Source organism: Epinephelus lanceolatus, chromosome 15, assembly GCF_041903045.1.
Source record: "Epinephelus lanceolatus isolate andai-2023 chromosome 15, ASM4190304v1, whole genome shotgun sequence".
Classification (NCBI taxonomy): domain Eukaryota; kingdom Metazoa; phylum Chordata; class Actinopteri; order Perciformes; family Serranidae; genus Epinephelus; species Epinephelus lanceolatus.
In genome coordinates, this window is record NC_135748.1 from 35,740,379 (window position 1) to 35,763,300 (window position 22,922).

At 40.7% G+C, this 22,922-nt stretch overlaps 1 protein-coding gene across 2 annotated transcripts; it reads left to right on the top strand.

Moving 5' to 3' along the window:
* Window positions 1–2,079: 2,079 nt before the first annotated feature.
* On the top strand, window positions 2,080–22,204 carry rbm25a (RNA binding motif protein 25a). Of its 2 annotated transcripts, none has more exons than XM_033642413.2 (18): window positions 2,080–2,261; window positions 2,553–2,680; window positions 3,230–3,279; window positions 4,066–4,233; window positions 5,918–5,975; window positions 7,374–7,534; window positions 7,637–7,831; window positions 7,935–8,018; window positions 13,270–13,544; window positions 15,948–16,059; window positions 16,164–16,253; window positions 16,390–16,463; window positions 16,552–16,702; window positions 18,380–18,791; window positions 18,876–19,180; window positions 19,364–19,462; window positions 19,614–19,661; window positions 21,743–22,204. In XM_033642413.2, the coding sequence occupies exons 2-18, from the start codon at window positions 2,575–2,577 to the stop codon at window positions 21,833–21,835; spliced, it is 2,481 nt and encodes an 826-aa protein (XP_033498304.2). In that variant the 5' UTR covers window positions 2,080–2,261; window positions 2,553–2,574; the 3' UTR covers window positions 21,836–22,204. The 2 variants fall into 2 exon arrangements, with proteins under 2 accessions (XP_033498304.2, XP_033498305.2); XM_033642414.2 differs by having other exon boundaries at window positions 7,938–8,018.
* Window positions 22,205–22,922: the final 718 nt, after the last annotated feature.

The following is a 22,922-nucleotide window of genomic DNA, read 5'->3' on the forward strand; positions in this document are numbered from 1 at the left end:
GAATTGAATTGAATTTTTCAACATCATGTGCAATATTACTTTTAAATATCATGATCACTTGACAATGTCATGTGTTATTTCAGTTTCTTAATATCATTAACAATACAACTTTTTTTTATAGATTTTCTTTGTGAGTTTTTAACACTAACAATTCACAATCATGGACATAAGAAATACAGGACAGAAAAAAATACATGAAAATAAAAACAAAAACAAAACAAAAAATAATAGTAGTAATAATAATAATAGGGATTTTAAGAAATTGTAAGATAAACGATAACACACTGCCAGCCAGAGGAAAAACAGTACAATTATTCGCCAGTTCATACTGTGTCACAATGTGGTTAGTCAGCTTGACTTCTCACCCTTTCGGTAAGTTCAATAAAGGGTCCCCAGATTTTTAGAAAGCTGGAGGGAGTTAGACAGAGTGTACCGGATTTCTTCATGATTTAGGCAAGAAATGATGCCATCTAGCCATTTTGTAAAGTAAGGAGGGGAAACAGATTTCCATTCTTGCAAAATAACCCTTTTTGCTATGACTATACCAAACATAAGAGCTTGCTGTAATGTAGGGGAAAGAGTCACAGAGTAATCAGAACAGCCCAATATCACAGTGAGAGAATCAGGGACTAATGTTTGCTATATGTTACTATACAATTGAAAAAGTAGCAGTACTACATCTCATTGTCACGTCACATACAATATAAAGCTGATTATCAGGCACAATCTGCATTTTCCCCCCATTTTAGTTCAATTTTAGTATCTCTCGTACTTACCTTACCTTGTTGTTACTCTAATAGGCACTGATTTTTGCTTTTTTACTCCTTAAACGTTTTTATATCTTGACTTTATATTTTACATCTTTATATCCTGACCCAGGGAACCCACTGGTTGTTACTTTGTGAACGTTAATTAGGGCCGGACACTATTGTAATCCTAGGTATTCTTCTTCTTCTTTCTTCTTCTTCTTCTTCTTCTTTTTCTTCTTCTTCTTCTTCTTCTTCTTCTTCTTCCAAGGAAATCATACTTCCCATGAGTGAAAACTCACTAAACTTTGCACAAAGGTCCAGTCTCATGCCAGATATCCTCAGCTGTAAACTCCAGACAATAGTCCTGATGGTGGCGCTACAGCAAGCGTCTAAAGTTCAAAATGTTGAAAATTCATAACAAATCAACCATACGTGCTACAACTTCACAACTTTCATCAAACTGTAGCCCCAATACTGAAGAAACTTTTGTACATTTAAACATATTAAAAATTATGAAGTTCATCACTCTGTTTTTTTCAACAACTGTAAAACTTCTTAAACCTATCTCCTCCCACAATTTTTGCTCAATTGACACCAAACTTGCTACAGAGCATCTTCAGACTGTCCTACAACAACTATGTTTCTCAGATTTTTGATTTATCAAAAATTGAGCCTACAGTGCATCAAAATGTTTGACTGTAAACGGTACTGTAAACATATACATGCAAATTCTTGCTAAATAAATCTTCAGTGTTCATGAAAAAATGACAAAATTCTAGAGTCATGGAAGATGATGTGTGGCAAATTTCAGAATTTTATCTCACTAACTGAATTTTTGACAGCATTTTGAATTTTGCTCTAATGTGAACAATTGGAGTCAATGTAAAAATGGCAATTTTAAACATCAGTTATGGAGCAAATCAATCATTGTTACAAACAAATTACCAACATCTCCATGCTGTCTAGATGCATATTTAGATGTGTATTTTCAGATTTTTGTTTCGATAACTGAATTTTTTTACAGTGATTTGAAATCTGCTTTTCCATGCATGGACGGCTGCTAAACCTGCTAATTAACTAATTAGCTCAGTGAGATAGAAATTGATTCTCAGAGGTTGTGAGTTCAAGCCTGCCCGGACCCGACCCATCGCTGCGCAGCAGCTATAATTGTTACTGTAATTTGAAGCATTCTCTGGTACAAGATTTTCCTTCAAGATGAATAAAGTTCTATTGAATTGAATTGAACTAAATTGAATTGAATTGAATTGACTGCCTGACAGGCTGAATTTCGGGCCGAAACGCCCGTTCACACTGAGCAGCTATCCCATGATGCATTTCGAAAAGAATAGGTCCCAGTTATTTGTATCCATAGGGTATCTCACAGCGCGCCGGTGGTAATTACAACGCTGATTTTAAGCGTTACGTTTTCCCGTTAACCGTATTTAATGGGCTTTTATCGGGATAACCCTCCGCATTATTAGACACTGGGTTTTATTTTACACGTGACAGCAGGTGAGTAAATTCTCACATGACCGCTGCAGCTAACGACAACTAGCAAGGCCACTCAGTATGTGCTAACTAGCTTCAGCTAATCTAGCTAGTTAACGTTAAACGTGGAGAAAGCCCACCGTTTGACTCAGCAGGTATCTCTTATGGTTAGTTTGTAACGTTAGCAGTTAGCTGTGCTAGTCATGTTTAAAATGTAATACTATGATGAACTTGACATTACCCAGTTTAACCCTGATTAACGTCAACAGGGTTTCCTTTGCTCCCCAGTGTAACATCCTCTCCTCCCTCCTGTAGGTTCCTGTAGTTGTATTTCAGGATGTCATACCCTCCTCCGCTCAACCGCCAGCAGATTGGCATCCCGCAGCTTCCTCCCAGGATCCCACCTCCTCAGTATGCGGGATTTGCCCCCACTGTCCCGCCAGGTAACGTTTTTGAACACCTCACATCAGCAGTAACATCTGGGTGACTAAACCAGGGTCTGGATCCTTTGTGAGGTTTAGAATTAAGCAATCCTAGGACCAGAGGGCACAGGAACATTTTGAAGTGCCAAGAGTCTCTGTTTGTTCTCTTAGGCCAGCTCTGTGAAAGGAAGAGCAGATGCATTGTTTCTCTCACAAAGCTTTGCCTTCTGGGCTCATATTTTGATTAAATCTCAGCCTGAGACATCAACGAACAATAGAATATCTGAGAATTTTCCAAGATACTGCCGTCGGAACGAGAAACAAAAGATAAGTGACCCCCATCTGGGAATGGTAGGGAACAGTACAGAGACTATGACTGACATCAGACACAAATTATACTTCCTATATGAACAGGAAGACAGTTGCCAGTATTTGTTTGGTAAACCTTGTGGGTTATAACGTTGCATACTGGCACAAGAAACAAAATGTCATTGTCTGTGGTTGTTCGACACGTTGTGTGCCTCTGGACATGCTTTGAGTTTGTGATCATTGTTTTGTATCTATTTTCAGGTACTCCCATGATCCCAGTTCACATGGGTGTCGTGACCCCCACACCCACAGTGAGTTTCGAGACAGGAGTTCCCACTGCATGCCAGTTCTGTATGACCTGCTATTACTTACATAAACCTACACATTTTCAGTGTAGCTCAGTCCATGCAGTTTGTTATTGGCAAGACTGCTTCTGGACTGAGGCAGTTTAACCCCCCCACTCTAAATTCTTGTAATATTTGCATGTTATTTCCTTAGCTCAGGGGTGTCAAACTCATTTTAATTCACAGGCCACAGAGTCCGATTTGATCACAGGTGGGCCGGACCAGTAAAACCAGTGTATGATATCCTAAAAACAGCAAACACCTCCAAATTTCTCCCTTTTCCTTATTTTAAAAAAGTGCATTTTAAAAACACAAATCCGTGTACAAAACAGATGACAAACAGCCTGTGACGTCTTCAGAAGAATAACTGCAATTTCAACATTTCTCAGTTTTTCCACATTCACTCAGGCGACTACTCGCTGTCATTACATGCACATTTTTCTATTTTCTGTCCCGTGTCGTAATCCTAACATCACCACGCCCAATTAAAGTAAAATAAAAGAACTGTATTCTGGTCAGGGTGGAAAAGCCTCTGAAGCTACATTTTACATGAAGAAAGCTCAATGTTTAACTTGCTCCCAAAACCTGGCACCTCTTAGCCTTCATAATTGCATCACTATTAGGTGTGCAAGGTCACCCAGTGGGCCAGATTGGACCCGGGCCGTATGTTTGACACCCCTGTCTTAGTTGCTTGTATTGTTGCTCTGGATCAGAGTACCAGTTGAATATCTAAAATGTAATTTGATGTCGCAGGTTCTTGTCCCGACCACAGTCGCTGTAGCACAGAAGCCAATGCTTCCAAAGAAGGAGCCTACCATCAGAGCCAAGGACACAGACGACAGCGGCGGCCCCACCACCACTGTATTTGTAGGGAACATCTCTGAAAAGGGATCTGACATGTTGGTCAGACAGCTTCTAGCGGTGAGTTCACTGCTTAAACCCACTCCACCTGTTGGTAGTTAGAAAATGATCAGATGTAAGTCAAGCTATGAATATTGTAAGAGCAGAATGGTAAAATAATAGGTACAGTAAATTGCTTACAGCTGAAGGTGATAGACTGTTACAGTTTGTACAAGCTCAAACCTCCAACACATCATTTAGGTATGTGGCACCATTGTATCATTGCAACACAGTCTTACAGAAAAAAGAAATTGCATAATACCTACATAACAGATTTTTATCACAGCTGCTCATGACTTGTCTCACGTACCCAGTGAAAAATCCCGGGGCAGAAATGACTCAGGGATGCACAAATAATATTGCGCAAACTTTCTCATCAGGGGCAATTTGATCATTACTTAAAAAAAATCTCTCTCGGTCATTACTTATGACCCTTTAAGAGTGTGTGGCAGTTTATTTATCTGCATAAACGCTCCCTGTTTTTTCTTACTTTCTGCTTATTTTGCTATTTTTGGGATGTTCCTGGGCACAGTGTGGAGATGAGGTTCAGACTTTTTACAAAGATAGTGACTAGATGTCAGCCTGTAAGTAGCATGCAACTAAAGCCCTGTTTCCACGAAACACTTTCGGTATGGTACCTTTGGAACCAACAGTAACCCTTCAGTACCTAGACCCTAACGTTTCCACTGCAAACAGTACTCTTAAATGTGGGCGGGGTTGTTGTCACTCACTGCTTCGTCCAGCACTCACTGTATTTCCTCCTTTATCAGTCTGCACCTCGTTTATCGTCCACAGAACGAGGCTGCACGCTGACATTTTCAGAACAAAATAAAACAGGCTGCAGTGAGAGTCTCTCTCCATGGGATATTTTAAAAACAGCTGGTTTGTCCATTTAGTCCTTGTAAGGCAATCTCGGGGGTTTAATGTTGCTGAAGCCCACAAACAACAGTCCACTATGCTTTTTTCTTTTCTTTGAGTGAGGATTACAAAATATGCCATCCCGGTCGAAATTAATATATATAAATGCTTGAAGATCCACTCATTACTAAAAGTGTATGTCAAGATGTGTTGATAGATTCCCGTCATCAGCTCATGTATTGAGTAACATTCCAAGTTAATGTTCCACCTTAAAAGTTGTCAACAGTCAGCCCAGTGAATTAAGTAATTTTTTTCTCAGACTCCAGCTGCTGTGAGAGGCAGCAAAACATCCTTTCATTTTATAGTTACAGTTTACTAATAAACCTCTCCACAGTATGAACAGTGGTTACATGAGCCTCAAAACCAGCCACAACTCAGCCCTGAGCAGAGTGACCGTCCTCTACTGACCATTCAGACTGCAGTGTTCACAGCTCCTCCTTTTAGTACCAGATCTGTGTGCTAGGTACCATCCACAACTTTTCACAACGGAAACAGACTAAAAGTGTATTGAACTGAACTGAACTGTACCGTACTGACAGGGACTCAAGAGAAAGCTACAAAAATCACAGACACAGCGCCCAAAAAAACACAAATATAGTGTGGCGAAATGCCAAGTGAGTGAATCTGAGGTTGGCTTTGACTTTTGCTGGCAATGCTGTTTACAATGAGTAACCAACAATTTCAGCATAGTATAACTTTGAATATTAGCATCTGTAATATGAAATTAAATAATTGCCTGTTTTCTGTTGTCTTATTTATTTATTTATTTATTTATTTTCCAATATAGAAATGTGGTATTGTTCTAAGCTGGAAAAGGGTCCAAGGTGCCTCTGGGAAACTTCAAGGTAAAACATTTTAACAATCTTCTCTTCATGAATGTAAAGCCCAGTTCAGACCAAAGATTTGCGACAAGACGAGTTGAAACAGACAACTACTTGAAATGCGCTGTTCTGCGTTTTCTAAAAACCTGCCGGTTCACACCAATGCAACTAGATGAGACGGTGTGTCATCTCTATGCAACAATTCTCTGTTTTTCTGCTCTGTTTTCCAGCTTTCCAGACTTATTTTGTGGCTGAATATAATTTGTAGCTTCTTAAAATATGAATGAGGATAGTGATAGTGAGATACTGGCTACAGCTGCATTTGTAGTAGTGATGAAACGGTGAAAAACAGAAACAAAACAAGCATCAGATGAACTGTATTCATAATTAATATGCCACAGTAATATAAATAAGGAGTGACAATCAGTCAGTGATAGTTTGTGTGTGGGAGGGGCATAAGCACACACAGCAAGCAGCAGCAGCCACCCATCGTTTGACACCAGCACATGTGAGAACAGTAACTGTGGGCTCGGTGGGGACGGAGCACCTGCCGTGAACACGCCGTCTGAGGTCATTTTGACTTTACCAGAAGACTTCAGGACAAGCTGATTAGCTGTTGAAATAGGCGACATGCCTTACGTCATTAAAGCAGCGATTTGACCAGCTGAGTTGCAAATGGTTTCGTCTCTTTGCTAATCTTTGGTCTGAACTGGGCTTAACTGTACCAGATACTTAGAAAGTTACTGTATTCACATCACTGTACTTTTTACAGCTTTAAAACCTTTTTGGGCACTAAGTTACAGAAGAGACTCTGTGAAATAGAATTCTTTGTCAAACTCCTCAATGAGAATGTCATGGTATGTGCATGTTGAACCATATCCAGAGGCGAGAGGGTGCTAACTAGAAAATATCAAAGTCAAAAAACAAACAAAGCAGCATTCTGAGTAAGTTATTAGACTAATAATGTACAGAAACGTTGTGTGAAATAGTCTGCCTTCCACCTTATCTTTCCCTCTCTCTGTCACTTTCTCTATCCCAAACACACACACACACACCTTGAAAAGCCCCATAGTGCTGCTTGGCTTTATCCTACACTTGTTTCTTGTGCTTTCGTGAATGTAGCTCACAGAAGAAGTTCCCAACAGGTTTAGCGCTTTCGATGCATTGGCTATTCTTCCTGGGGTCCAACAAAAATTATACATACAAAGAAATACATTAAAACATAAGAAACACATTATGTTAGTATGTAAATAGCATGCCGATATGCAAGCGCCGAGCCAATGCCAATTTGCCTCTGATCTGGGGCTTTTGTCGGAGAGTGCCAAAAAGTATAGGCAAGCAGAAAATGGGCTTAAGTTGTTTATTGATTTTTAATTTTTATTTTTTGGGTCTAACTTTCTTTCTGCTCTCCTCTCTTGGAAGCTTTTGGGTTCTGTGAGTATAAAGAGCCTGAATCGACACTGCGAGCCCTCAGACTTCTACACGAGCTGCTGTTGGGTGATAAGAAGTTGTTGGTAAAGGTAGATGCCAAAACCAAGGCCCAGCTAGATGAGTGGAAGGCCAAGAAGAGGAGTGCCAATGGGGTATGCTGTTCACCTGTACACTTAAACATTTCTGATACGTTAATTATTTTATTAAATTGGGTTTATATGTTTGTTTGCCATTTTTCTGGCTTCAACATGCAGGGAGCAAGTGGCGGCTCAAAGAACGGGGATGATGACGAGGAGGAGGTTCTTGATGAAGAAACCCTGCGTCGGGACCAGGTTGTTAAAGCGGCAATAGATGTGCTTATTCGAGAGTATGCTAGTGAGCTCAATGCTCCCTCGCAGGATGCGGACAGTCAGCCTCGCAACAAGAAGCGGAAAGAGAAGAAAGAGGAGGTATTGTTTGCATCATGTTAGATGTTGTTGAATTGTACCTTATTTATTTTAACCAATGAGCACTTAGTGTTTTTTTTCCTCCTCTTTCTCTCCTTTGTGTAAGGAGGATATCAATGCCATGGAGATGGAAGATGACAAGAGAGACTTGATTTCCAGAGAGATCAGTAAATTCCGGGACACGCACAAGGTAATGTATCAAACTGCTGTTATTACTCTGTCATTTAGGTCTTGGAGAAGACATCCTCCACATTCATAATTAGAAACTCCTCAGCAGCAAATGGAGGTAGTTGCTCCATCAGACTGTTCTGTTACTGTCAGCTATAGTCAGGAAGTAGTGTGTTAATATATGGATTAGATAGTGAAATTCAAACATTAAAGGAATAGTACATGTTAATTCTAAGATTTTATTATATCTATTAAAGTCTTAAAAGTGTTCCAGTACTACATCACCCACTCATAGATGGCCTCATAGTATCTGTCAGTTGTTCCAAATTTGGCAAGAAGCTATTATTATTCATAATACTGATTTGAGACTAAAGGTTTTAGCTCTGCACAAGCTAAAGTCATCACACAGAGTGCATGGACACAATGTTAAATTCCATCTAAAGCTAATCTATTGATTAAACCCCACCAATGTGGTAGAGTTCATTTGGTGACTAGAGCAAGATGAATCTCAGAATCTCAGCTTTGGAAAAAGTTGCGAGGATAGGATGTAAGTATGATCTTTCTTTTCTACTTTACTCATGTTGGGCGCTCCCTGCTGGAGGCTTTGCAGAGGGGCAACTGGCTCTCAGTTCACTTCCATTAGTCTATCTAACTTATTCAGGGATATAAAGTGGTGCTGGAGCTGGGATGGATAAGTTGCCAGTGATGTCCAAATGTAGCATGTTGTACTTGAACTTGTTCATGTTTCAGAGGGCGGGGCAGCTCAGTGAACCTCTGCAGGTCCTCACATGATAAATGATGTGTTTGAAGAACACACACAGACTGAATGAGCCTAACCACTGCAGTAGTTTGAACTGCAGCCTGTAGTATTACTAAAGCAGGGAGCGCCCCTCCACAGCACTCTGTGGTCTGAAGACGTACAAGGTAAGAGCTTGTATTTATTGTTTCTTTCTTTCTTCTTTTTTTTTTCAAACATTTACTTTTTCTTTTGTCTGTTCTGTGTCTTAGTGACTCCATCCCCGCCCCTTTCCTTAAACAGTGAGAGATCAGGGAAATAGAGATATGAATGTATTTGTGAATCACATTGACATCAGTCTTTGAGTGAGGAGGACAAAGCTAAAGGGACAAAGTAATGCAGCCCCCTTTCAACATTCTGTAGCTTTGTAGTAGTGTTCCTGATGTATTCCGAAAATCCATATTTTGGTTTAAGTGTGTGTGTTTTAGCCTAAAAATGCTGTTTCCCCAAGCCCATTGAAAACGTTTTTCCCTCATGACGTGACGTAGGTTTCTGCACAGTGTCGGTGATACATTTAAGCCCCTGTACTCCTGTGGCTGTACCTTAGTCCAGTTCCGAAAGTCACACAATAACAATATTAGAACAAGAGGTAAGTTGTAGAATGGAAAGATAGTAAACAGGACAATACAATGAGAGCCAGGTAAGCCCCGTTTCCACCAAACATTTTCAGTATAGTATCTTTGCAACCAAAAGTTACCCCTCTGACATGGTACCGAGACCCTAGGTCTGTGCATTTAGTCCTTCTCAGACAAGCTCAGGGGTTTAGTGTTGCCGTAGCCCACAGGAACGGGGCTCCACAACACTTTTTTCCCTCCGAATGAGGATTAGAATATATGCAGTTCACATAATCTGAAATTAATATGTATTTCTAAACAATTGAAAAAACACTCATGACTAAAAGTCTCTGTCATCCAAGAGAGAACTAATGGTCAGAGATTTAAGGTGTTGATGGATTCACGTCGTCACCTCATGCATTGAGTAACATTACAAGTAAACGTTCCACCTTATAAGTTGCCGGCAGTCGGCCCAGTAGATTAAGTTAGTTTTTTCCCTCAGTCTCCAGCCGCTGTGAGAGGCAGCAAGACATCCTTTCATTTTATAGTTACAGTTTACTAATGTATGTGAAACTCTCCACTGTTACATAAGCTTCAAAATCAGCCAGTGACCGCCCTCTATTGACCAGTGAAAGGACTGCAGTGTTCACAGCTCCACCTTTTAGTACCAGATCTGTGTGCTAGGTACCCCAACAGAGTGGGGACCAAAAATGGGGACAGTAGAGAACAGTTCCATTGGTACCATCCACAACTTTTCACAGTGGAAACAGACAAAAAGCGTACAGAGCTGAACTGAACTGTACCGTACTGCTTGGTGGAAACGGGACTATGGTTATACTTTTAAGACACGATGAATCGTCCAGAAGTGTGAAAGCCCTCCCTCCGAAATGGATGAAAAAATGCTAACCAAGGTTTGCAAATGCTATTTTGAATCAAGTCGATCTAAATTACAATGTAGAACATATAGCTCACACAGAACAGATAGTTCAGAGACCTCTTCCATCCTTTCCCCTTTTTAATTTTTGTTTGTCACTGAACAGCAGTCAGACCCACTGCTCCAACAGCACTTTGCACTAACAGCCACAGCCGTCATTTATTGAATCAGTTAAAGACTGTTTGAGCTGTGGGCCTGAGTCAGTTGGTGTTTATTATATTATTTATTGGGTTGGAGAGGCCAAAGAGACACCAGAAGACAACCTACAGGTAAGACTGTTTCACTGATTTCCTTTCCGTGGCAAAATGAAATAGATTATCTGACCTGTTTCAGACATGAATTTAAGAACAAGTTTTTATTGATGTTAATTATGTGGATCAACTGTCACTAGATAAACTGCTTCACAGGTTATCGTTTGGACGTTTTTCCTGATTTTTTCGACTTTGCACATGACCTGCTTTTCCTCCCACTTGTAGCCAGTAGGATGTGTAGGGGCAGAGAGGCGCTGAAACCTGTGAGTTGCACACCAATAGCTCCAAAACGGTCTGTAGAAAATGCCATGATTTTTTTGTCAACTAGTTAGAGAGCAGACAAATGGTCAGTACTTAGTGTGAATTAGATTATGTACCAGATTAACTGGTATTGGAAGTCTTCAAACCACAAAGGTACAGTTTTGCCAAGAGGGAATTGATTTTGCAAAAGGTACAGAATCTGTAGCGTCTGAAAGCACGTCTGATGACTTTTCTCTTTGAATCTCTGCAAATAAAAACATATCAGCATAATTAGTAGAACAGTTCCTCCCATTCCTGGACTTTAAAGTAATTTATGCTGTAAATTTAAAAAAAATAGTGTCCACTTTTATTTGATTTATATTTACTGTTTATTTTTAGGGTTGGGTATTGTTTGGGATTCTCCAATACCAGTGCTAAAACAGTACTTTAAAAATGGTGCCGGTGCCTGAACAAAATAAAGCACAGACATCAGTCAGTGACATTAAAGAACAGTTTTTTATTTCAAAGGCATATTTGAACCTGAAATTGAACATGTTAACGCTTAAGAATTTAAAGTATACTTATATAATATATAAATATGAATAAATACAAAACACTAGGGATGTTCCAGTCCGGTTTATTTGCCCCCGATCCCCATCGGAGTCGTTTAATATTGAGTATCTGCGGATACTGAGTCCCGATCTGATACTTTTGTTTTCCTACATTATACAGCTAGAGTGCATAATAAATAAAACCTAGCCCAACTACAATAATTCAGAAGTCCAATGTGTAGGATTTAGTGGAATCTAGTGGTGAGGTTGCAGAAACTGAAACTTCTCTGGTTCGCCACGCATGTCGGAGAACTACGATGGTGTTTGTTTTGTCTGTTTTGGGCTACTTAGAAACACATGGCAGACTGCATGGGAGAGGACCTGCTCCATATGTAGATATAAATGGTTCAGTCTAAGGTAACAAAAACAACAATTCTTATTTTCAGGTGATTATGAATCAATGAAAACATAGTTAGGAGTATTATATACAGTTTCAGCCAATAGATGCCCCTAAATCCAACACACTGGACCTTTAACACTAGAAACAGTCACAGTACAAATAACAGCAAAATAAATTTTGAGTTGGGATCAACTGTCACGTATCGCCTTCACACACAAACAATCTGGCACCAAAATGAGGCACCCAAATCTGCATTGTAATTCAGTCTGGTAGGTTCTGGTCGTGTAGGATCCGGTTTCGGTCCCCAACCCTATTTAGCACAAAAGATTACAATGTCAGTGTTAAAAAAACAACTTCAGCAGCACAATGTCCTCGCTGTTCCTGGGTCTGTTACTCTGCTGCATACAGACCTCCCTTACTGCTGCAGGGGAGCTCTTGTGTTTCACTCTGGCAGTGTTCCACTGCGTCTCAGATGACCATGTAGAAAACACATGGGAGCTGATTATGTAATCCACTAAGTTGGGCCATTTGCCATGTTAAGCTTGGGCTTGTTTTAATCCACTTGGCACCCATAGGTAAGACTAAACCAGGGCATTATATAGTGGTGATCTTAAGTGTATAGTTAGAACTTGCTGACCTAATAGTTCAAAGCTGACTTGGCACTTGGTAAATGCTTTTAAGTGTAGCATGAGTAGTCCTACTTCAAATGAAACCCTTAAACCCAAACAATCGTGTAATGCAGAGTGTAGAAAGCATTATGTTAATGTGTACCACTCACACTGTATTCACATGGTGACGCCGTGGACAGCATATGCATTTTAACCTACAGCATCTCCTGCATGAGGTCAAATCTATTACTCCTCAGCATTTGCCTGAATACACATTGATTGGGAAGTGGGCGGATGTGGGTTCTACCAGTATGTATTTATTGGAATGGCCTCAAATTACATCAGAGCATAATCTCAGGTCTCCATAGAGTAACTGCAGAGGACAAGTTGACCTGTTACATATGTGGAAAATCACTCAATATAAGCTTATGTGATAAAGAGAGGAGCTGGACACTGGACAGGAAATGACCTCTGATGTAATAAAAATACAATAATGCAAATGTTTAGAGGTAAAAACGTGCTGATTAAAAAAAAAAAAGTTTTGCTCGTAGACGGGTTAACTTCCTCTCCTGCTGTAATTCCTTCCTTAAGCACAGGTTACTGTAATTTTTTAGGTGTTCTTTAAGATTGAACTGTAATTTGTGGTTTTAAGTAAGCGTGTCCTGAATTGAGCAGTATCTGCATTAAACCTGCTCAAACAGCGGACCATTCTTCCTGGAGGAAACACCAGGGCTAAGAGGACTTCCTCACTTGCAGCCGCAAGCCTCTCCAATGCAATGAGTCATGGCAGTATGTGAGCATGTCTGGCCAAGGGAGTCAATTTTATTTTCAGTATCGTGCTGATTACGTGTTTTTATGTATTTTATTATGACTTTTCTGTTGTTGAGAAACTAATAACATACTTTGTTTCCCCCTTTTCTTCCTGTTGGGCTCCTGCAGAAACTTGAGGAGGAAAAAGGAAAGAAAGAAAAGGAGCGGCTGGAGATCGAGAGGGAAAGGAGAGAGAGGGACAAAGAGCGGGAGCGCGAGAGGGAGCGCCGCGACCGTGAGAAAGAGAAGGAAAGGGAGAGAGAAAGGGACAAGGAGCGGGAAAGAGACAGAGATCGCGACCGGGAACGGGAGAGGGATCGCGAACGAGAGAGGACGAAGGAGCGGGAGAGGGAGCGGGAGAGGGAGAGGAGTCGAGACGTCAGTGAAGACCGCAGCAGATCGAGGTCAGTGGGAGTCAGAGCACATGGTTCATTGTGACAGTATCTGTATAAAACATCTACAGTACAAAAGAACACTCGCCGACCACTTTATTAAGTACACCTTGCTAGTACCAGGTTGGACACCTATTGCCTATAGAACTGCCCTTATTCTTCGTGGCATAGATTCTACAAGGTGCTGGCTCAGACCAGCCCGTCTGGCACCAACAACCATGCCACGTTCAAAGTCACTTAAATCACCTTCCCCATTCTGATGCTCGGTTTGAACTTCAGCTGGTCATCTTTACCATGTCTACATGCATTGTGTTGCTGCCACATGGTTGGCTAATATGGTATTTGCATTAAGGAGCAGGTGAACAGGTGTACCTAATAAAGTGGCCAGTGAGTGTACATTTGCAGTGGTCATTGCACAGATACAGGTTATTTTACAACTCTGTCATAAACAAAATATTCTGCCTTCCCTCCTAAGCTTGCCAAATAAAATCTGCTACAAAGAAGGTGCCCTGCCTGAAGCATAACTCAAGTCTTTCAGCCCAAAAGAAATTAACATAAATGAATGTCCTTTTACCTAAAAGGACATCTTATGTCCTTGCTAACAGGACAGTAAAAAAAAAAAAATTAACCTCATTCTCATTTTCACCTAGCTCACGTACAAAGTCTGTCCTCATCTGGAATGGCATTACACCAGCTGGTCGGCTTTCAGTATAATGTCATACAAATCAACAGAGCTGCACAGCCTCCAAAATGGGTATACATTTCAACTTACCCCTGACACAGTCTTAACAAAACATGTCGATGGTCATTTTCATAAGGATAGTTGATAAAACAGTCTCTTCAAGGTCTGTGTAGCAGCTGTTCTGGAGCTTTCACTCACCTTCGTATCTTCACCTTCGATATCACCTTGATATCAGTGTTTCCCCTATATGCAACTGGGAGCAGTGCACCGCCGCTGCTGAAATATGACCGCCGCTGCTGATTTTTTTTAAAATTATTATGTTTTTAGTTTTAGCTCTCTATACCATGTCCTTTTATTAAACAAACTAAATATGTTATTATCTTATTTACATGACGGCATGTAATTTCTACATGGTCGCGCGTTTACAATTCTCCTCTGCTCTCTGTATCTGTATCGAGTTTCGCCCCGATGTGCACACACCCGCACACAGACACAAGCGCGTACGCACACACACACACACACACACACACACACATAACCACACTAGAGTGCAGCTCAGGCCGTATTTTCCTGACTGAACCTGACTTGAGTCCGAGACAATTATAACCGAGCACGGCCCAAACCCGCAGCACAGCACCAATGGAGCAGAGCCTGTGTTGCGTTCAGGCGTCAGGCGTCACGTTGAATGTGCTATAACAGCTGATTCATAAAGTTGAAATAAGGGACTAACTATACAATCCCTCCTTGTATCACGACAACCAGGATAAGTTGGTAGCTGGCTGGAGGGAGGTCGCCATGGGAGATGAAAGTTTCTGGTAAATGACCATCGCAAATAACACCCTGTTTGGGGTGGGAATCACCAGAGGATCCACAATACGACATTATCATGATACAGTATTATTGGGATTTTAAATATGTTGCGATAGGCTGAGTATTGCGATAAAATAGACTGTAATTTATGTCCCCAAAGGAAAACTTTGTCAAAATTTGTTTTATGTAATGGGATCAAGTTTTCAGTCTGTTCATTTCATTTCAGTCTTTTTTTTTGCATCAAGATGTACCTAGTGGTCTGAAAAAGCAATTGATTATATTAAAGGCTTATACTGTAGGCTACCTAAAGTTTAATTTGTATTTGTAATATTAATAATTTATATAATTTAAAAAAATCGATACTTGCCACTGTGTGACGATTTTGTTTTTTCCTCATCTTTACAACCTACAGGCTGTTTGCTATATTGTATGTCACTTCAAGTAAATATCACGATATAAAACATGTAGGAAGAAAGCAGGCACTCTCCCATCTTTTAATAGGTTACGTCTCCAGTCTGATCTGGAGCACACAGCAGATAGGCTGAGGTACATGGTTTGTTTACATGGCTTAGTAGAAGTGTGTATTTAACGGAGTCAGGGTGATTGGGGAGCTATGATGTCATATGATGCAATGCAGTAGTTAAACGCTCACTTGCTATCAAGACACGGTGCAGCAAATACCTGTAATTCAAGGTACAGGAAAACAAGTGTGCTGATTCATGCAAATATGACCTGAATAAACTGCTGTAGTAAAATGCAGCTCTGCCTTTGACAGTTGGTGCTGGCTAATGGCCAAATTCACAAGACTGACTACAAGTGAAATAAGTGTTTGAGTTTTTGTTAAATTATTCACATTTTCTCTCTCATTTCAATTTTAAGGTCATGGGTGACTGGTGTTAAAGTAATTTATTTGTCTTCTGCAGAGAGCGGACTAGAGAAGATAAAAAACGAGACCGTGAAGAAGATGAGGAAGACGTGTACGAACGGAGGAGACTCGAGAGGAGGCTTAGAGACAAGGAGGCTGCTTACCAAGAAGTACGTGTATAATCTCTCCTAACATTTTGATTCATTAAACTTAAGTTTAAGTAATAGCACCAAAAGAAATTAGTTTGACGACAGAGTTGTTTTTCTTCTTTAAGCGCCTGAAAAACTGGGAGATCCGGGAGAGGAAGAAGGCTCGTGACTACAGCAAAGAAACAGAGAGGGAGGACGAGAGGCGTCGTGAAATGGTATACATGACCGCAGACCACACTATATTAAATTGCTAGCAAATGATTATTGCTATACAGTTTGTAATGTCAGATATGTGAGGATGAGTAACTGGTTGTTTGCAGATATACAAATTGTTACTGTGTTTAAATTCAGATGAAAGAAGCCAAAAGACTGAAAGAATTCCTTGAAGATTACGACGACGACAGAGACGACCCAAAATATTACAGGTGATTATCTTAATGCACATTAGAAGTGTGAGCCGCACACTTTTGCTTGTGTTTTGCATACACTTCTCATTCTCATTCTCATTCTCAGGGGCAGCGCTTTGCAGAAGCGACTCCGTGACAGAGAAAAGGAGACAGAATTGGACGAGCGAGACCGAAAGAGGGAGAAGGAGGAGCTGGAGGAGATCAGACAGAGGCTTCTGGCTGAAGGTCACCCTGACCCTGATGCTGAGCTGCAGAGGGTGAGTCACTCATTTCGTTTACATACATTTTAGTAACGTGACTTTTTCCAGTAAGATGATTTCTCATATGTCATGTGAACTAGAAAGCTAGTTTCCATAATCAGGGTAGATTTGTCCCGGAGACACTGCTACTGCACTGCCTCACATACAGACAACTGAGTTTCTGTTCAGCTCTCTGCAAGTATACATGTGCATAACAAATTAAAGGAAGTAACAGAGCAGCTGGATGAAAGGAAAGATCATTACACAGTGATTTGTCCTTGTATTTAAAATAATGTCATCTGAAGTCTGATTAACACTGAAGTTGGTGCTGATATGCAGATTTTTTTTAAACCTGGGAAAACTTGCTAAAAATAGATGACATTGCCCATTGTCCCATTGCCAGTAGATGGGCATGTTTTTCGTGGGGTTCTTTGGTATGTTATGTTCGGCTTAATGAATGCACCGTTAGTAAACAATAGAAAGCAGCATGGAGGCAGGTGAAAATGTTACACTGGTTACTTCTTTTTTTACATCTGTTACCTATTCAGTCTCTCAAATTTTGTGCAGACTAATTTGGAATGGTATTCGAGCGCTGCTCGGACAGAGACAGACGGATGACAAAGTGTCTTTGCATAATGTTGAAAAAGGGGCAAAAATGAGTGTCCACCCAGATGTTATGTTTTAATCGCAGCTGATCGAGCTGGAGCCGATAAATACCAGTGACTATTGCAGAGACATTTTTCACGGGAATGAATGGACACTGTCAGAGCAGTGAGGCTAAGCTCTGCTCCTTGCCAGAAGAGGAGCCGCTGCTGTCGGGTGCGAGCCTTTTTGACTGCAGCTTAAAGGCTGCAGCAAAGCCAGATCTGGGTCTGTCTGCGGCGGGCTGCACTGCCATTTGATACAGAGTCACCAGCATTAAATTTTGACTATTTCATAACCACTTAAAAATTCTTTTTAGCTGCATTAAATAGCAGTCTACCTCCGTGTTTTGGTACAGTTGGTGCTCAAAAATGATGAGTACCATACTGTACAAATGAACTGTACTAAAGACCACCATTTTAAGTGGACTCGGGCAGGGATCAGCATATTGTGCCCAGATATGGCACACAGGGTTCACACTGACTAAAAGAACTTGACATTTGGCTCAGATCTGGGCTCAGAAATCGGTTTCTACCACTCAACATTTGACCGTTGGTTCAATTCAGATGCTTGCAATATAAGTCCTTTCTCTGCTCTGATGCAAACACACACACACACACACACACACACACACACAAAGGTCACAGAGCAGCGTCACCTGTCAATAAAACAGATCAAAGTCTGGAAGCATTAAGTCAGTATCCACCGCTGAACATGACTGTTTGTTAAATTCATACACATTCGTGCTGTGAGTAAAAGTTCCACTTTGTTTGTGTTTACAGAGGATTTCTGACTTTGATCTGTCTGGCAGTGTGTTTGTCAGATTTTTTTATTTTATTTACTTATTTATTTGCAAAGAACTTGTGCACATATTGTTAACTTCAGTTTTTCTGTTAAAGTTTCCCTGTCGTCTGACTTCCTTTTGGTGTTCAATCTGTAATGATGTTAGTACATCTGTTATTAAAATGCCATCAGTCTCCAAATATTGATTTGTCACACATAAATGAAAAGTATACCAGAATAGGAGGTTATTGTTCATGTATGTTTATGCAGATGGAGGAGGAAGCAGAGCGCAGACGACAGCCTCCTCTGAAACTTGAACCTGAGGAGGAAGTGACCCAGGAAAAGTCTCGCAAGGATCGGGATCGGGAGAAGAGAGGGTCGGGAAGGCCCGCAGAGCCGATGCCACCACGACCTCCCCCGCAGCATTCAGACGACGATGAAGAGGAAGGGGAGGAGGATGACTACCACGATGGTGAGGATTCACAAGAGGCCAAGCCACAACTCAAACCCATCATGCGACCAATCACCACCGCTCCCTCAGTGTCCTCTGCCAGTGGGAACGCGACTCCAAACACACCCGGCAACGAATCTCCCTGCGGCATCATCATTCCAGGTGAAAACACTCCTGAGGTTCAGCCTCCAGAGGAACACCGACCCAAGATCGGTCTCAGTCTCAAACTGGGTGAGCACAGCAGTAAACTACTGACACAAGGAGCTGTTTCTTCGGCTGCTTTGTGCAGAAATAACAAGTGTTTCTCTCCTCCAGGTGCCACCAACAGTCCCAGCCAGCTCAACGTTGGAAAGCGAAAGAAGCTGGCAACCGTGGAAAGTGTTTTCAACAAGTTTGATGATGAGGAGGCTGATGAGCAGCCTCGCAAAAGGAAACTGGTTCCACTGGACTATGGTGACGATGACAAGAGTCTGGGGCTGGATGGAGCGGAAATTTCAGGGGCCAAAGGCAGCATCAACACAGAGGAGAAACGCAAGCACATAAAGAGCCTTATTGAGAAGATCCCCACTGCCAGGCCTGAGCTCTTCTCCTACCCTCTGGACTGGGCTATGGTCGACTCGGTAAACAGCCTCTGATGTTTTACAGTGTTCAAAAGGTCAAAGAGAGTGTAGTGATTTAATATTCTGAGTTTGAGTTCTGCAGCTGCATTAATCGATGTAATGATTCAGTGGTTCATTTGCTGTCATAACATCATCAGTAATAGATAATGAAGTCATGTACTGCTCTGATTGTTCTCTCTGTAGACTCTCATGGATCGCCGCATTAGACCATGGATCAATAAGAAGATTATTGAATACATCGGCGAGGAGGAACCGACGCTGGTTGATTTTGTCTGCTCAAAGGTTCGTGAATGCCATGCAAAACAAGAAAGCCTCTGCATATATTCATGAGGAATAGTCATTGATTTTTATTTATATATTATTTGTGTGTGTGCCCTGAAATTCATTGTGTTGCATCGTTGCTCATTTTAAGTGTTGCTTTCTTTCTCCCCAGGTGATGGCACACAGCACCCCTCAGGGTATTCTTGATGATGTTGCTATGGTGAGTTGAGTCAGTTTTTTTGCCATGACAGTAGCACAGCCTTAGCAATGGTAATGTTGGTCTGCCTGCAGTCGGTCCAACACTTTAAGCCAGACTGAAATATCTCACATTTGTCCTAACATTCATGGTCCCCAGACGCTGTATCCGTCCAACGACTTGGTTAACCCCTGGCTTTTCATTAAGCACCAGTGAGGTTCACATTTGTGGTTTTAAGTGACATGTCTTATCAACTGTTGGATGGACTGACATGACATTTGATACAGAAATTCATGGTCTCTCAGAGGATGAATTTTAATTCCTCTGGTAATCTCTGAACTTCTGTCCTCTTGTGCCATCATCAAGGTGCACATTAATAATCCTCCAGGACTGTAACATGCTCATGTTTAACCCTATGGGCCCGAACGACACATTGTGCGTCCAAATTCACACCTGTTCTTCTCTATTGATTTTCTCCGCGACCGTGCGTCATAGCGAGAAACCACATATCACGTGAAACAGCGGAATTGTAGCTTTCCTACAAGGCCAAGTTGCCACTTGCCGGTAATCCAATGTTTTCACAGCGAAAAAAAATGATAAAGTTACACTAAAATCATGAATAACCGAGCTTTCATACAGCTCTGCGCACACAATACTCTTGGATGGATTACTCGCGAACGCAGGCTCGCACAGAAATGCCATGCATATCACATGAAAGTGCAGGAGCAGAGCTTTCCACTGACACCACACACATCATTGTGCTGTCATCCCATCAAGCTATAAATACAGATCAAGTGTCTACAAAATAAAAACCTGACGAATTTCTTTACAACCCATGACACAGATCTTGTCACTTCATATAGTGAGGAATATCGTATCTTACCACGTCTTAGGCTTGCGTGTGTTTCTCCCTGTCTATCCACACTTGTAGTCCAGCTTTCAAGATGCAAATATCTTCATATTGTCCAGTTGACACTCCATCAAACTTTGTATGACAAGACCAGCCACTTCACCTTTGCGCACCCAGACAACTGTAGCCTAATTATGCATGCATGACAGGGCCGTAGTCATCATATACATTGCCCAAAATGCCCCCCAATATATAACTGAAACTGAAAAACAACAACAAACTTGGTTTACTGCAAACAAACTGGCAAATATTATCTTGGAGGACACCATTGCACATGGTTGACTATTTTTCTATGATCTTAGATGTAAATATTGCATGTTTCTTTCAGATAAAACACATTTTTGACTTGTGAATGAGTCAATGGAATTTCTTGCAATAATGAAAAAATACTGTCAATCATGTCCGCCTGGCACAAACCACATGTTTTGGACAGCTGTGAAGTGACAGAATGTCCCACCATCATGGTTCTTATATTGCCAGATTCCAGAGAGTCTCCCCTCTTCATATATGGCAGAATATGTCTTTTTCCAACTTGCGATGGTGAGATGCATGTAAAAATGTAAGAATTTAGTCACACGGATTTGTTTTTTTCATTGATATAAAAATTAATATAAAATACAGGCACATAGAAGGATATGGAATGATGGCAAATCTGGATAGCCCACATTGTCCTGAAAAAAACAAGATATAGCATGTGTATGTAGCCTTTATAATGACTGTGATATGAGCTTAGAAGTAAAGGCAGTAAAAATACCCCAAAAAACGCCTAGGGCCCATAGGGTTAACCCAAACAATGTGTCATGTGACTGCAGTTGGTTCAGATCCAGGTCAGAACACGTTCTCACCTCAAACGAACCACACCAGAGTTTGTTTGTAACCGGACTGAGACCACCTCTTCAAGAAGGTCTCGGTCCAGTTGTTTTGGTGCGCACCTGAGTGTTATTGTTGTATTCACACCTGCCCAAATGAACCGCACTTTGGGAGCAACAAACTTGAGTTTGATTGAAACGAACCAAACAGGGCAGGTGTGAACGCGCCCTAAAAGTACCACTGTACCTTAGTACTGTCTCAGAGTTGCGAGCATTACTCTGTCCTTTAGATAAACTGGAAAAATGCAACATATAACAAGTCAGATCTATTTAACAGATTTATTGAGCTGTTTGACGTTTGTCTCACCAACCCTTTTTGTGTTTAGGTTCTCGATGAAGAGGCAGAAGTCTTCATAGTAAAAATGTGGAGGCTCTTAATATATGAAACAGAAGCAAAGAAGATCGGACTTGTGAAATAAAGATCACACGTCTCTCTGACTGACTTCCTTAGATCACAGCTCTGCTGCTGACAGTTTTCTGGTCCAGCAGGCTGTAAACAACATGTGCCCATACACCCCTCCATTCCGTCAGCAAGGAGCTGCTGCCTTGTACGTGTGTGTGTTTGGAAGGGAAAGTCTGAGCTGTGAACAGAAAGGGTTTGCACAAACATACTGCATGATAAAACTTTGGTTGTATTCTTTTCCTTTGTTGATGCTGTGGAGGCAAAAGACAGTTGCAATACACCGATCTGTTCTCCAATATGTTGGACTCATTCTGCTTTGATTTACTGTCGTCATGTTGAGGCACTGCTCTGTTGTGTGAACTAATAAATATGCTTTTTTACAAAATAGTGGTTGTCTCTTTTCTTCATTTGGCTGGTTTTAAATGCAGCTATGCAGGAGAAACTGTTTGTTTTATTTAAATAGGTGGTCTAAGTTTTTACAACACAATTCCAATATCACTAAACTCCCTCTCAAATGATCAAACGTCTGTAGATAGATGCAATTAGCACAATCTGTAATTTACAAACAGTTGTTCCCCCTAAAGGTACTTTAACTGTAACAACAGGAGCGCTGTGCCAAAATAAAAGTTAAAAATAATTGTTTATGAGTGACTTAACTTCTTAACCATGATAATCTCCTTTTGGGGTATACAGACTTTTTGTTAAAATATAAAATTCATTCAACAAAGTTTTTAAAATGTATTTTTATTCTTGCAAAATACCACATTAATTATCGTAATTTACAAATTAAAAACATTTTTTTATTGGTTTTTAAAATGAGTCCATGCACCATTCTATTATGACCAAACAATGTATTTATTTTCTCCACTGAATGTTTACATCAGCTCCAGTCAGGCATTTAATATTAGGTAAAGTTAAACATAGCTAACACCAATAATTCTAAGATTTAATCTGACAGTGTTTAGGCCACAAAGTATTAAAAATACATGAATACGTATTTACTGTGAACTTTTGCACATCCTGCACCATACTTTACAGCTCTCTCATTCTGAAACAGTTATACTGTACATGTTATTGTTATTTTTAATATCTTTTTCATATTT